The sequence below is a fragment of the Augochlora pura genome, chromosome 7 (assembly GCF_028453695.1).
Source record: "Augochlora pura isolate Apur16 chromosome 7, APUR_v2.2.1, whole genome shotgun sequence".
In the NCBI taxonomy this organism is placed as follows: Eukaryota; Metazoa; Arthropoda; class Insecta; order Hymenoptera; family Halictidae; genus Augochlora; species Augochlora pura.
The window spans coordinates 33,728,914-33,744,990 of NC_135778.1; the positions used below are offsets into that span (position 1 = coordinate 33,728,914).

General features: G+C 47.2%; 1 protein-coding gene across 15 annotated transcripts in view; it reads right to left on the bottom strand.

The window, feature by feature from the left end:
• The window catches only part of Trol (terribly reduced optic lobes), a 163,972-nt gene that overhangs the window by 95,833 nt on the left and 52,062 nt on the right, over positions 1 to 16,077 (bottom strand). For 14 of the 15 annotated variants that reach the window (XM_078187342.1, XM_078187335.1, XM_078187339.1 and 11 more), the window contains exons 2-9: positions 11,251 to 11,422; positions 10,971 to 11,122; positions 10,750 to 10,909; positions 10,387 to 10,555; positions 10,090 to 10,253; positions 9,655 to 9,804; positions 9,154 to 9,384; positions 8,849 to 8,965 (exon numbers count right to left, since the gene is read on the bottom strand). In XM_078187342.1, the coding sequence (XP_078043468.1) occupies positions 8,849 to 8,965; positions 9,154 to 9,384; positions 9,655 to 9,804; positions 10,090 to 10,253; positions 10,387 to 10,555; positions 10,750 to 10,909; positions 10,971 to 11,122; positions 11,251 to 11,422 (1,315 nt within the window). The remainder of the gene's footprint in view (positions 1 to 8,848; positions 8,966 to 9,153; positions 9,385 to 9,654; positions 9,805 to 10,089; positions 10,254 to 10,386; positions 10,556 to 10,749; positions 10,910 to 10,970; positions 11,123 to 11,250; positions 11,423 to 16,077) is intronic. The other variant, XM_078187340.1, reaches the window with a different exon arrangement.

Consider the following 16,077-nt stretch of genomic DNA (forward strand, 5'->3'; position numbering starts at 1 on the left):
ACAAGATTCCCCGGACTGGCCGGCCGACGCGCGATCATTCCGAAGCGTTTCCGACACTTGCGGCATCGTTCCGGACACTTCTTGGTATTATTTGGCCCGTTTTCGTCCACGGCCCCGCAGGAAGGGCTGATTTCCCGAGCAGCTTTGATTTTTTTTAAATCGTAAAATCCCACCGGGACTCGTTTACACGATGCCTGATTTTCTGCCTATTCCGCGAGTTGAATTTTTCAGGGTATTTAAAAGGTGCGGACGCTAGGGGTGGTTGTCGGGGTGGCTTTGATTCTTTAAATTGTGTATTTCTTCCGGGATTGTTGTTTGATCTTTCTTTTTATGCCACGAGTTTCTTCGATGGTGAATTTTTAATATTGTTTACGAGGTAGTCGTGTTAAGGGAGGATTTTTTAGCGATTTTCGTGTTTTCTAATGTTGCGAATGACCTGCTGATTGTTGGACATGATTTGTTGCGTCGTGAGCATTCATTAAGTCGTATATTTTAACACTATATTAATAGATTATAAATTCGTTTACTTATTTCAGTTGCAAGTTATTTATCCAATGTCTGTGTTACTTGCTAACTAATATAAACCAGCTGTCTTAGAAGGCTGTGGGAAACGTTTGAGCACCTCAAAATTAATTGACTAACATTTTTCCTTTCTAATCCTCCTCCACGCACCCTCTATAATAAACACCCTCGGAGCTAACACCGTAACTCACCCCCAAGTCAACAAACGCATCAGGAAAGCCACCCCTTAATTGGAAAAATTACCAAGAGCTACCAGAACGTCTCAGATAATTAAGAAATTCCACCGCCAGGATGAAGAAGAAGAGATCACCCCAAGAAACTGTAATGATTAGCACAGGAATCAAAACCGCCCACTCGACAGCTACTGTAAAATTCAGACGACCGGTATCGCGTGCAAATCTTTTCAATATCCCACTCCCTCGGCATCCCCGCAATTTCGCGGGAACGAAGCCGAAGAATCGTCCGCGCGATGCCATCGTAAACCGTGCTCCGGCGGCGGTCGGAAGGGTGCTTTCACGTGCGGTCGGGCGGATTATAAAACTTTAAATAAAATAAGTTCAGAATCGTGGTTCGTGCCGGGATATGACGGCTGTGCCAGGCCGGCTGCCCGGCGGAAAAAGCTGTTGCACGTCGTTCTCCGGGCCGACAGGCGGCGCGCGGGGCTGGCCGGGGGGGGGGGGAGGTTGGAGTCGGCCGGGTCGTATGTTTATTCAAACCTGTCTTATATCACATTTTCATACTAATGGACTTCTTCGGAAGTTCGTCTTCGGCCGTGGACACGCTGTAAGCCGTTAAACACGAGCCGGGTCGCCCCGCATTATCTTTTCGTCGCTGACTAGGCGAAACTTTGCATTATGGGGTGCGCGCAGCCCCCACAGAAAAACCGATCGAATTTAAATGAGAGATTATGCTTGCCGGCGGCACTCGGCGTGTCCGCATCGCGCCGCTCCTTTGAAAATGGTCGTACCATCGACACGGCTGCCCCGCAGCGAACTTATATTTCAGCCGGTGTGCGGTGATTTTTATTTTTTAATTTCCGGACATGCTGGATGGCTTCGTGATCGCGCCCCGTCGAAAACCTAGCGGGTTGTACGGCTCGGTGTCCGTGTTCCCTTGACCACAACCGAGGGAGAAAGTCGAGAGCAGGGGCTGTTAATCGCGGTACGAGCATCGGGGGGGAGGAGAGCGGGGGGGTGGGGGGATAAAAAAGGAGAGAGACCGGAAACGGCTCGTGGATTTATCGCCGGGAAGCGTGTCGCAATTACGATCCATCCGCGACTCGCCAGATTTACGATACCACGGGCAATCTGTTCGAAAACATGGGGGTTGGGGGTTGCTGGTCGGGGGCCGGCGTCGAGGAGGCGGGGGATCCGAGGCGGCCGCGAACCGCGGGCCACCCTTTCATCAGCGAAGCTTTTTAGAATTCATTTTCGGGTTTAAGCTTCATTTCTCGCTGGCCGGAATTAAGCCGGTGTCGCGAGGGCTTGCTGGGGGTTGGCGAAGGGGGCAGGGAGGGTTGGCTCGTTGCAGGGACGAACGGCAGATTGGTAGGCGTTACCGTTGCCCCGCTGCCACACTTAAGGGGTTCCCGGGATAACGAACGAACTACGCGACGCCGAACCAACCAACCCCCGACTCACCTCTCGCATCCCCCCGCTGGCGGTTATGGTTGCGGCTCGGCGCGCGGCCGGATGCATCACCAGCGAACCCTCACGGTTATTCCGCGGGAACAATCCGCCGAGCTTTTTTGTAATTTACGACAATACGAACGCGACCTCGCAGAATTACGAGGCAACCCCCTCGGTGCGACCCCCGCGCCTTTGCCACCCCGGTGGCCGAGTCTGCGCGACGCCGGAACACGTTTAATCCGGGAACGAAGGAGGATGCCAGCACACGAGTGCTCGCTCCCAGTTTTCGAATTCCTGAAGGGGATGGGAGCGGATGAATTCCGCACTGAGCTTAGGTGTTAAAAGTCAAATGCATCGGAACATTTCTGATACGCGCTGACGATCGTCGAACACTATAATAAATTTTAAAAGGGGTAAAAGCTGTTTGTTTTTAAAGAATCCGATTTCTAAAAAAAAAATTTAATATCTGTAGAACTGATAATAAAATTGTATGCAACCAAATTAAAAAGAATTGAATTTTCTAAAATGGTATTAATTCCTTCCACGTGCACAGTGTCTGTAGAAATTCCAGGAGTGGTTTTGGGAGAACGTGAGGGTGTTTCGATGCACGGGTGATACAATCGGTAATGAAAAGACGGAAAGAAATAAGTCGAAGGAAGTTAAGGGTAGGTTTTCGAATGGATATGTGCTGTCAGACTTCGACGCGTCATAGGAACCGCGAAGAATTATTTAAAGAGATGTACGCTATTCTAGTGGGAGCTGATCGAATACTCCTGCAATACTACCACCTGTAATACACAGTGATTCGAAACTTCCGTTTTAGATTTGCACAGATCTGAGGCGGTATCTTTGGCCAAGAAGTCCCAGTGGGATCGTTGATCTTCGGAACAGAAACCTAGAGACAGTCTTTTCAAAATCCGGCTGTCGAGAAAAATATTAGCAAATCCCCGTGGGTAAAAGAACTAGCCCCCTTTTTAATAAAAACAATTATTAACGTTGAAGGGTTGAATTCTAAAGGGTCGAATGCCGAAGGGTTCAATGGCCCCCATTGTTTCCCGGTAACAATTATCAAAGATCAATGCCAGCAGTTAAGGTTTCCCGTCGCGAAGGAAAAGTCGTGCAGGGTGAAAGTTAGGCCTGAATCGCCGGCGGGGGTTGAAACGATCAGCCCGGCCCTTTGTCTACGGCAACGGTGTTGAGACGCAACGAATGTTTTACGAGGTTGCAATCTTTATGCAGAGCGGTGCATTTTCCGATTACACAGCCCCGGTACAAAGTGAAACGAGGGGCGTGCCACCCCCATAGGAAACCCCCCCGTCACGGCGGTTGCAGTTTGATAACTTTATCCGATGTCTGGGTGACCGCGGCCGCCGGCCCATTATCCGCAATGTTAATTATTTAGGAAACGAGCGCAAGGTGTGCGAGCCTACTCGCCTACTCGCCTACTCGTCTACGCGACCCCCCGTGGAAACTTAGCCCGCGACCAATCGGGAATTATTCAGAGACGTGCTACTTCGCCGGGCCGGCTCTAAAAATATACCTCTCTTGACCGAACCGGCACTGACAATCCGAGAAACAACCATACCAAGATAGACAGTGACATCCCCAGCGACGGTTCTAGCTGTGTGAAAAAATATCACCGCGAAAAAAGCATTCCCTGACAGAAATCATTTGGAGATCGTCCTCTGTCCGATGCACGAGCGGAATAATAGATTAAGGATCACGCGAGACACGAGTTCATTTCGAGGTTAATGCACTCAGCGTCGTTCTGACAATTTTTAGACAGTTTCGATGACAGCTCGGTGTCTCATGTCAGCTTTCAATTGGATCTTGAGTACGTAACATTAAGTTTTACGTAACATTAACAGTAAGTAACACAGAGTCTAACATTGAGTACAATGTTTAGAATGTGGCGTTAATAAGAACTTTGTTCAAGCCACAAATATTTGACGAGTGACGAAGTTCTAAAGGAAAATTTTCCTAGACTACTTAACTCCTTATATAACCCCTTGCACTATAATAACGAGTCAGACTCGCGATGAAAATTTTATGCAAGCTCTACTAAATATAAATATTATTAATATCTTCTATATCGAAATAAAAATAAATTTGAGTATGGAAACAAAGATAAATAAAGACAATACAGGAATCAGAAAAAATGTCTGGTCCTATTGGGAAAATTATCAAGTACAAATAAGTGCTAATTGTCACAGCATGAAAGGAGCGATAGTTCAAGGGTTTAAGTCTAACAGTGTGTCCATGATACTGAATTTAACACTGAATCCATGATATTGAGTGTAATATTCAGTCCATGATCTTGAGACTAATATTGAGTCTATAACATTGAGTCTACAATATTAATACTATAACATTGAGTCTAACACTAGGTTTCTAACATCGAACAGCAACATAGTTCAAGACAGCAGCTTAATTTCTAGTGACGAAATCCAGCCCGGAAGTGAGATATAATTTCGCAGTCCCCGAGGGAAAAATCGCAGGGTAATAATTATGCAAACAATAGGAAAATACGAGGTCTGTTTTGTTTGTATCTTACCGAATCGATTAAAATTTGATTCTCAATTTTGCGAAATTTTTCACCAGGTTCCCTCGAGCTGCAAGATATTCCGCGAGATAACAGCTCACCACCCCATACTCCAGGAGCGGTATTTTCCCGATCGCAGAAGGCGGTCGGAAGAATATACTTATCGTTTCGTAAGACCCACTTAGAGGCGAGTTAGCCGGCAATTAGGCGAAAAATCACGCGACGAATGATGGTAATCCCGTGTAACGAATGATGGTGTTCGGCGCGGGCTAGTTCTAGGGCTGGCTCGCGACTTGCGGCAGATTTGCATACGCTTATTTTGTCAATAGACAGTGTTTTCGCTGCGGGGAGGGAAAAAATCGTCGGCTGCGCAGCTTCTGTATAAACAGCCGCGGAAACACACGGACCGGCGTAGCCTGCCAAGCGGAATAAAAATTACCGATGATTCCGCGGAAGAAAAATCGCCGGCTGTCTCTTCTACCGGAGAAATTAGGGGCAACCTGTGACTCGCAAGCTTACGTGCTCGAATTTTAACCCCTCCGCGTCCTTCCGATATTTATCCCGGTTAAGCGGCCACCATATTGCGGAGGACGTTTAACCGGGGTCTGCACAAGGGGTGGCCAGCAATTACCAACCCCTAAATCACCGAAAGGCAAATCTTCCTCTCGATTCGATAAATTAATTTGTCAAGCTCGGAATACTTCGACCCACGCTATTGACTTCCGACGCCCCCTAATTTTTCCACGATCATGGAAATAACAAGGGTAGTCAACAAGTACCAACCCCAAAGCACCAGAAGATATTTCCTAGTCATCGGACTCTGGCAAGTAATTTTTTATTAGATTCCATAAGGGACCATTCAGGCGTTGCGATTAAAATTCCCAACAACCCATAATTTTTGCAACGGCGCGGCCACGCCGAGGGTGGTTTTAGTTCAAGCACACCCAGTAGACAGGTGGAGAGGACGCACCTGAATAATGTTCCGGGACATCGTGGGCTGACGTTTGTCGTGGCGGTGCCTAGCGTGCCGCCGCCGACTACCCTAACGTAACTTACCCCCTGGCCCCTTCCCGGAGTCCCTCGGCCCGCCAGGACTCATAATTGTCCCCGTCCGAGCTGGCATATCGCGGAAGCAGCCGAGGGACACGAATGTGGTTATGCGCATTCCCAACCTGAAGAAGCACCGGGGGTTTGTGGGGATGTAATGAGTAGCGATGGAGTCAAGGCACTTGGAACGTCAGACAAAGGCACCGTCTTGACCTGCCGGCTCTAGGAATGCAGGACAGTGAAGGTTCTACAGCCGGCAGCGTCTCCTAAACACTGAACGTGTCTGGACGATAGTCTCTGATAGCTTCCACAGATTAGAAGTCATGCTCTGGGACATACTCTTGGCCCTAGGTCTGCTCTAGTTTTTTCTCTAGGTCTCAGGTTGGCAATATTGCTTTTACTAGATCCTAGGCCTGTTCTAATCCTCTCGATCAAGAAAGGTCAGCACCAATAACTGGCACTTCTCTAGTCACGCTTTAGGACATATTCTTGAACCTAGATCAGCTCTAGTTCTTTTCCCTAGGTCGCAGGCTTGATCTTTTTTCTATATCCTAGATCTAGGTCCTAACCCTGCTCTATTCCTTCTACTAGATCATCCGCCTGTTCTAATCCTCTTTATCTAAAAGCGTGCTAGGGGTATTCAGTTAGCACAAACTCCTTAACACTTGTCAAAGAGCTAGCCTCTGCAGGATTAGGAGACTTGTCAGGTGCTGGGTGTTTTCGCTCCTTGTTCTAGGTCCTCATAAGTGAATGAACTCAATATGGCTGCTAGGATTTCTTAAGCTAGGGATCCTTAGGGCATAAGATGGCTAAACAAACAGACACTCCGAGTCCTTAAAAATGAAAGATCCGCTGTGGGAGAGGCTGCCGCCAGTCTCCAAACCTCGGACAACCCCCGGTGAACCAGGTCACTCCTCGGCCCGCCCAACAATATCCTCGTTTGCCCGAAGACGCGGTCCTCGAGCGTCTCCAGGCGCCCATTGCTTGAAAACTCGCAGCGGAGGGAATTGAATACCCATCGCTAGTGATGAGAGCTCGGTGACTGAGGGGCGGCGAGAGGCCGGAGGGAGTCGAGGGGCACCGTGGATCGTCCCCCTGTGCCTCGCTCGCGGCTGAATACTTGAATATTGATTAAGCATGCACATCGCGATTACTGGAAGCAGGTAAACGCGCTTTCCAGCCGGGCTGCGTGTCTGCGGATATTTATACGGGACGTTCGCCTGTCCCTGCCACCCTACGCCACCCTACGTCACCCCCTGCTAACCCTCTTTGCCTTCCTGTTGCCAGTGCTAGGCGGAAAACTGTCTAAACCAGCCCCGAGATGAACGGGCCGACGATTTACGATCGGACTACGGATGATAGACCCTCTTATTGTCCTGTCACAGGCGAATATAGTCGAAGGGTCTGGTTTTCCGCGGCAGGATTTCGTTTCTGAAACGGCCCGGAGACAGAAGAGCCGAGTGACTCGTGTCCCCGAAGTGGCCGATGATTAAAGCAGAGCCATCACAGATCCCAGTGAATAGGTCAGCCTATTTGCGTCATCGATCTCTCGGAATGCGACGCTGGCAATCAAAGAATACCGACACCGACAGGCGTGCGGCTCGTGGCGACTAGTAGAAGCCACTTGTCACGTGTATTTTTCCCCTTTGGTTCCGCGCCGATTAGTAGAACAATGAGCTCGTCAGCGGTAAGTAGGTTAAAGAGAGAACCTGCTCGGCTCTCCTCTCCGGAATGAGCGAAAAAATACCGAGTGGCCGACGGTGATTGCCGATTGTCGAGGAATGCGGTTCGCGGAACCATTATCGCGGACGTATCCTCCGGGCCCCGGCGAGGAAACACGCGTAATCTACATTCCTAATTCGCTACGTAGGTGGCTGGCACGGTGAAACATCCAGAGATCGTTTGAAAAAACCTCACCGGCTGGAATCTGAATTCGTAATGGCGAGCGTGGGTGGTCGGCCTCCGTCGAAACCACACGTGCGCGCCTCGACGGAACAGTTTTCCTGCGATTCGCGTTACTTTTTCGGCGCGGGTCGCGGAGATGACGGGGCTAGTTCGAAAAAATTCTGTCGAGCTCGAAGGAGGACCGGCCGTCTTCCAATCAGTCAGCCTGGAAGACATGTGGGGTGTTCGAAGTTCCGTCGCCTCGCCTCCACTCGACGCGTCTAGAGAGGAGAAAAAGTCGTGGCGGAACACAGAGGGACGGGGGAGACAGCTCTCGAGGTTTGAATATTCAACAGACACATCCTGGTCGACGTCTACCTGACCCTCTTTATGCTGGAAAAATCGGCACGTTCCCGCCCGTCTTCGAGGCTGCTCGAGCCCCTACGACGAGACAACGATGGAACGAGTTTTAATTAGAACGTCGGGGACCGAAAGTTTGGGGGGTGTCGACGACGTCCGGGCGTCTTCATCGCGCGGAGAAGAATCGATATCGCGCGTTGGCAAGGAAGTGTTCCTTACTTTGGGACTAGAGAAGTCGTTGCAAGTATTGCACCGACGGAGGCACTGCTACTGTACCGACAGAAGCATTAACCGTACCGACAGAGGAAAATTCTAGTGATTTAATCTGTTTTACCGAGCAAGAAGCACCCTCTACTAGGGAATTTTTCAGTTTTCCACTAAATTTTTGTATCGTCCAGTGACTTTGCGCCATATTCTCCAACAATTTACTTCCCCGCTGATGGAAATATCTAGGTGTACAGTATGTGAAAACGTCTGCAGTGTTGTTAATTTATCTCCCAGGGGCAGTGACAGTTTTCTGCACCCTTAAACAATTACATAATATTCTTTTCAAAATATTCAAGTGACGATGTTTTAGAGCAAAGTCAGCATCGCGCGTCGATCGACTAATGCATCAATTTTTCGCTGATTTTCTGCCATTTCCAACGACTTTTCCCATTTTTCAAGTAACATTCTGCAAGTTTCTAGTATTATTTACATTTCCTAGTGTCTTTCCGTCCTTGCCGACGGAACATCGACCCGTAAAGTCGGTAATTCAGCTATCTAGCAGTTTCATACCGCACCAATCGAAGGTAAAACATTCCTCGAAGGTGCAAAGACAGCGGGATCAGCTCCGTAATCGAGACAAAAAGGTAACTGCACTCACCGGGATAGTTGCAATCGTGTTCGTCGCTTCCGTCCCTGCAATTCTCGACAAAGTTGCACCGTTCCGACTGGAGGATGCACCTGGAGACGTCGCAGGCGAACTCTCCGGCGCTGCACCCTAGAAATAGAACGATCGTTTGTAGCCGTCCCCCAACGATTTCATGGTTACCGAGCATGGAAGAACGTGAAGCATGAACGATGAGAAACGTCCGAAGACTGGCATGCGGTCTATATACATATTTACAAAGCAGACGATCTACGAGAGCTAGACGAGAGACATTGAGCCGAGTCAGGGCGAGCCTATACCTGTCTGGCTGCAACCAACTTCGTCGCCACCGTCGTCACAGTCCGGCACCCCGTCGCATTTCTGCACGGAACAAATCAAATTACTTCCGTCGTCGCAGCGTACCGTATCGTCGGCACGGCACTTGTTCGTGGCCGGTCTTTGCGTGACCTCCTCGACCTCCTCCTCCTCCTCCTTGGACTCCTTCAGAGTGGTCTCCTCCTCGATCAGCTCCTCGGTCACCGTGTAGGGATCTGTGTTTTTCGGGCTTGCTAATTAAAGGTGTCGACCCTGTCGGCTGTCACCGACTGGGATAACGCGGCGCGTGAGAACGCGAATCGCGGGAAAACAGTTCCGTGAAGATTATGAGTGGATGATACCGGGGATCTTAGCTGGTTTTTAAAGAGAACCGATCTATTTACATTAATTACAGGTAGGTCACCGTTTCGAGGTGGTGCTGTAGAAGTGTTAATCGCTCGGTTACTGTACAGAGATCGTGTTCGGCTGACCAGGGTGCTACTTACTGGTGGTGGTCGCGCGACAATCGAGCTCGTCGGAGGCGTCCTCGCACTGGGCAATCCCGTCGCACCTGGACGCTAATGGCACGCATGCACCGTCTCTACACATGAGCTCGGTGGACGGGTCGCACTCCTCCTCGGGGATGTCTGGATCGACTGAAGTATCGACAAGGAGGAACATAAACGAAAGAACATAAAGTAATGTGAAAGTAAGAGGGACTTATACTGGAAGAACAGCGATTCGTTTTCGCCAACTATGCCTAAGCTACACAGCATTCCGCGTGCAACATCTAATTACTACAGGTCCGGCCGACCGAATCCGCTGGCCTGAGTTGTCAGATTTTCGCTGAGGTCCATCGATCTTCCGTATTCTTAGGGAACGCATTCCGCTGGAAGTTTCGACGGGGAATCGATCATAGCCGACAGTCTGCAGGAAGTTACCTTGGAATATTCTGAAGGAGAAGTCGTCGGGATGCAGTTGGATGTTGCCCAAGGAATGCAGCTGCAGCTGTTCCTCGATGATGTCGCGCACCTCCGCCTCGTCGGTGAACGTCGACCCGATGTCCAGAGTCACCAGTGACGCGAAGCTGTCGGCCGGGGTTTGTCTGTGGGCCAGAAACTGCCGTCATTCCACGGACACCTGTCCCATTGAGTCACACGACCCTCTATTTCCGACCGCGACGCGCCAGACCGGCTGGCAGATCCGTTGACGGGGATCATCGACTATCGGTGACTTACGATATCTTTACGATGTTGGCGTGGTGGCTGTCGACGGGTAGGTGTCGGCTCAACAGCTCCTCGAAGGCATGCGTCAGGTTCCCGCTCAGCTCCTTGTACTCCCGGCTATTTCTGTCCGCGTACTCCCGCAGATACGGCTCGCCGATTGTCAAGGTTATCCGGTAGTACCCTGGAATCATCGAGCAGAGTTATAGAATCTTCCAGGATCAACGCTCTTGGCCAAGAACGTTCACTCGATTCCCGAGACTTAAAGCTAAAAGAAGACTGGACAGACTGGACTGATGTTTCATACGAGATGAAAACACCAAAATAAAATTAACCACTACAGATAAAGATGCATGTACCCATCAACTGGCCACTTACTTCGCTGAGCATTGTTCGTCACAGGGAAGTTGCCAGGCGACCCAAGTTCGCTGGTGGCGCTGCCTTCGATGTCGCCAGAGCCAGCCAGATCTTCGTCATCGGTGTTCCCAAACTTCGCTGGCTCCCGCCGAGCTTCTGCAGCATTCCCGATCTCGTTGCCCTGCCGAGAACGATAGAATTATTTCCGGCCCTTCTAACTACCCCCACGTCGCTCCTCCAACCTCTACAGCTTCCTCGTTCTCCTCGGCACTCTCCCGGGTATGTCTGACTAGGTTCGAAGGAACCTCGACGTTTCCCTTCGGCTTTTTCTCCTCGAAGACCTCGACGGGGACGTCGTCGCCATCGTTATCCTTTCCTCCATGGTCGTTCGCTTCTGCAATCGGCCCGGAATATGTTAATTAATAAATCCCAAGGTTACCGACCTAGGCTTGTCGAGAGCCCAGAATCAGGGATCCAGGACCCAGGACCGGATCTCCTGTGGTCCTTAGATGGTGTTCTTACCTGGAGTAGCCTCGGTGGTGGTGGTAGTGGTTGTGGTGGTCCCTGCGGGGGCGAAGAACGAGAAGAACTGCCTCTTTATCCTGTGGAGCAAGGAGTCGTGATGCCGTGACTCGATCAGAGGCGTCTCGCCGAGAGACTGCTTGCCGTCCTGGTCGAAGACCAGGTCATCGTTCTGCGGGCAGAAAACGAAACTCAATTAATCATGTAGCCGTGGCCGTCGTCAACATCGCGTGGATCGCGCCGAGCAGATTAATTAACGAGAAAGCGGCGCGGCGCGGCGCGACCGTTCAGAGAGCGATCTCCTAATCCCAGAATTAGAGATCGATCTCTTTCTTCGCGCGGGCTTATTCTTGTCCTACCGACGTCGGAAAATAACTACGCCGGCGGTCGAAGCAGTGACAAAACGATCGTATAATTAAATTTGCTGCGTACACCGGGTAGACCTTTTCGAACCAAAAGTGTAATAACAGCGTGTACGCGGATACGAGTTTAGAACAGCTAGCTTATAATATCTTTACGCGAAATAAAAATTGAGTTAATTGAGTAATATATGACATAAGTTGAGCGAAAATGTCTCCTTTCTTTGAATAGTTATAGTAAGTTGAAGATCGCGTAACAGTATCCTATAAAACATATAATATTATAAATAGAGTTTATAATAGCTAGACTGCGAATCTTTATGCAAAATTAAAATTTTATTAATTGTAAGAAACATAAATTGAGTGAAAATGTCTATTTTATTGGAATGGTTATAGTAATTTGAAGATAATGTAACAATATCACAAAATTATTCCAATTAATTTTTTTCACAGTTTTATATTCGATCTATTTATTTCTCTCATAAATGCATAAAAAACGTCAGTCTAGTAATCTAATAATGAAAACGGAGACAACAATTACAGCGACAGCGAGACCGCGGATCTATATGCATTTATGGCGCGAACTGATTTTTAAGGTGCCAGAAAACCTATAAATGGACAGGGTATATTTTTAGTTTCTTTGTATAATTAATGAGCTTTCAGTCGAAGAAGGGAACTTTTCTCTAATTCTAATACTTGTAAAGTGACGTATAAAAATGAGAATTTTGGTGAAGATAGGCATCTATTAATAACAGTAACGATTTTGACAGTAATGGAATTAAGAATTAAAGATGGCTGCATATAATAGTGACGACATAGCGTTCGACTGAAGTAAAGGAATTACGGACAAAGTGAATAGAATGATACTAACGATTGTGGCATTCGATAGTAATTGGTTTAAACAGTTGTAATGGACACAGTAAAACTCCTTTTTTCTGAACTTCGTTCATTCGACATAGTACAGTAAATTTTCTCAATTTGGACAACTTGGAAGAGAAGATATGATTATTCAAACCTCGCAGCTCGTTTTTATGGTTGTTAATAATAGCCTTCAACATTGATAATTTTTACATTAAAAATCATCCATACGGTAAATTCTTCCAAATTGTCCCTCAGCTTACAACAAAAAATGGACAGCTTGGGAATAGGAGATACGAACACTACAATTGTCGATTATCGACAACAATGAAAACGAATCGCTAGACTCGAATAATATACAATTATCGATAATCTATAATAACGAGTCCTAAGACCACAAATAATCGTATCTCCTCTCCGCAAAATGTCCATTTCTGTTTTTAAGTTAAGAGACAATTTAGAAGAATCAATCACATCGGAACGATCTCTGACGCAAAAATCATCAACATTAGAGGCTAGAGAATGACAAAGGACCTCGAGACGTTCGCGCGAATATCGAGAAAGTCTCGATAGCCCCGAGATTGCGAAAGATACGCGGTGAAAACCGGCGCTGTATCGGTCCGCCGGTAAAATCGGGTTTCTCTGGAGCTCGGGGCTCTTACGGGAAAATAAAAGACTCGGGAGGATTCCCCGTCGATCCATCATCGAACTGGGACGCCGCCGCCCGTAACGAGGCGAAGCCGAACGCGAACAAGCGCCCCGCCGTTCGCTCCGTCTCCTTCTCTCCCTTCGGTCACGTAGCCGCTCGCGGGAAATATCGAGTTTGTTATTCGCATCGCGGTCGAACCGTACCATCGTCGGCGCTCTTCCTCCTTGCATAACCACGGCCGGTAACGATACTTTATTTCGTTGAATTTCGGTCCCCGCCGCCCCCCGCGGCCGCCCACGCGCGGTCTGTTCTGATCCTGGAAGGAGGAGACGTCGCGTCGTTGACCAACGGATACGTTGAATCCCGGCTAGTTTCGGAATCACGAGGCAGCCGCCGGGAATGGGCCGCCGATCCTGAATTTATATCGCGTGTTTAGGTGAGAATTGGTTCTTTATGAGCGACACGTGACCCGGCACTCGAACACTCGCTGGCGCACACAATCGATAGACGCCGTTCTGAGTTACATGTACCAACTCCTGACGCCCTAAAGAACACGTTAACCGTAAGTGTAATTCGTTCGAAACACCTCCGCGGACTGTACACAGCCTTGGTTGCCAGCAACTGGCCACGGGACTTACGCGTTCGCTTCCTTGCATGAGACATGTGGACGATCGCGATCTTCTATCTCGTGTAAAGAACGTCGAATTAATTTTTCGTAAAGACGTAAGATAAGAAGTGACGTAAGACAAATTTTCATCACTGTGGGATATAATGGGTGTCGTTGCTTATTAATATGCATGTTGTATACTGACTAAACTTATTGTTAAGATAATATAAAGTTACGTTAATTTGAGTTTATGATTTATCTCGCTTTTTCACATTCTGTCTTTTCACTTTATAGAAGGTATCTATTTTTTAATTTTACTATCAATTTTCACGACGTTTAAATTTCCGCGTCGGACTGCCCTATATTATTCGATATTTGTCAAGTAGAAGTATTACGGTGGATAACAAATTGAGAGATATTCGATTCAATAGCGCCCGTGTATTATTGCAAATGATTACGAATTTAGTAAAAATTGAGGAGAAGTTCGAAGAAAATTATTTACGTTCGAATTAAGAAAATAATTCAACAATTTGAAGAAAGTGGTTCTCTCGCTGATGAAATTAGCGAACAACATCGTCGCAGCATTCGCTCTGCGCAAAACACTGCGAGGAACACTCGAAAGTGGCACCCTTTAGTACTCTGCACAGATGTTTATTGTTCTCAATATTTATACGCAGCGGTAATCAATCGATTCGAACAATTGAGTCAAAAAAGTCTCTAAATGGTGGACAAAGGAAAGCTCCTTACACCGAAATCCCCGAAACTCTTCGCGAGGGCTTGCCCTGCTTACGGGGGTAGAGGAGCGCCGGGGTATCCATCAGCGGTCCACGTGTTGATTCCCAAGCCGGGAGACAACGACAGCCGAGGATCATCTTATATGAACTCTTTCATATCCCGTTGGGCTAGCGGGCGAAATACCATGGCCGGGGAACGATGAAATTGCGGAAATCAAGGTGGGTTCAACTTCCCGACAGAAACGCTGCCTACCCCCTCCCGCACCCGGGCGGATTCCGCCAGTCAGACGTCAACGGGGGAAACTGCACGTCGCCGATCGCACGGAAAAAAACGAACGTTTCCGTCCGGGCTGTCCAAAGAGAATTTCAACTGTCCGGCAAAGTGGCAGCCGCGGATTCGACGGAGCTCGACACTCCGTTGATGCGTTCGCGTTTCTGACAGGATCCTCCGATGGTACGGGATTTCAATGAGAACGCCACTATTTTAGAGAAATGTAAACAATTCTGATAATGTAACGGAAGGGGTGCTGGGATATTATTTTAGATCTAACCCCATGCTCTATATAGTCTCGTGTCAGATGTTATTCGTATGGGATTTTATTGGAATTCAATTTTATCTATCTGTAATTAATATTTAAACGTTGAAGTGAGGTCATGTAATAAATATAAATTTATGAGTAAATGTTAATCCACGTAGAAGTAAGTGATAGTGCAAAGGGATAACAGAAAGCAGTTTTGTATACAGAAAGGAAAGTATTGTCTGTCTTTGGTAGAGGAAATTATTGTAATTTATTGTACTGACATTTAGCGATATCTTTATAATAATAGATTAAAGAATATACTAAATCTATGGTATTAAAATGATCGTTGCATTTAGGTTACTACTTTCAGTCAAGATGCTGTTCAAAATGCATGCATTCGACTGATATTTTTACCATTTTTATCAATTTGTACTATGAATTATAAAACATTCTGTTCATCATTCTCTAAAAAACGACGGTAGACACATAATGTCTATTATTGTTATTAATAATTATTTATAAAAAGATATTGTTCATAAATGAAATTGTTGAGAAAAACAGAATATTTCAACCCCCTACACCCATGTAACTTCCAGATCACGTTCTAATATATCGACATTTTACCAAATAATTTCAACTTTGCCACAAGATGACATACACGACTTAATCCTTTACACTCGAGTGGTGACTATGAGGCACCACTAAAATTGTTCTATCACATCTCAGGATAATTTTTATGCCATCAAAGTTTACATTTTAAAAAACTGTTAAATAGGGAAACTATAGGTATGAGTCTCAAGAATCAATTTCGTATGCATAAAAGTGCACTTTGTTACATGTAATGGAAATACTATGAGCCAGAAATATTACTTCAGATTTTCAGTTAAAATGGTTTCGAGTGCATACGGTCTCTGAGATGACCTATAACAACATCAATGACGACCGAGTACACCATCAATCTGAAATATAGAACAGACATATTCAGGAAAAGATTCGACCCATAGGGAGTTAAAAAGAAGAACAATTTTTGAATGTCGGCGCTTATATCATTTTCGACATACACTCCCCGATTATGCGGTTTTACATGAAACTGTAGACA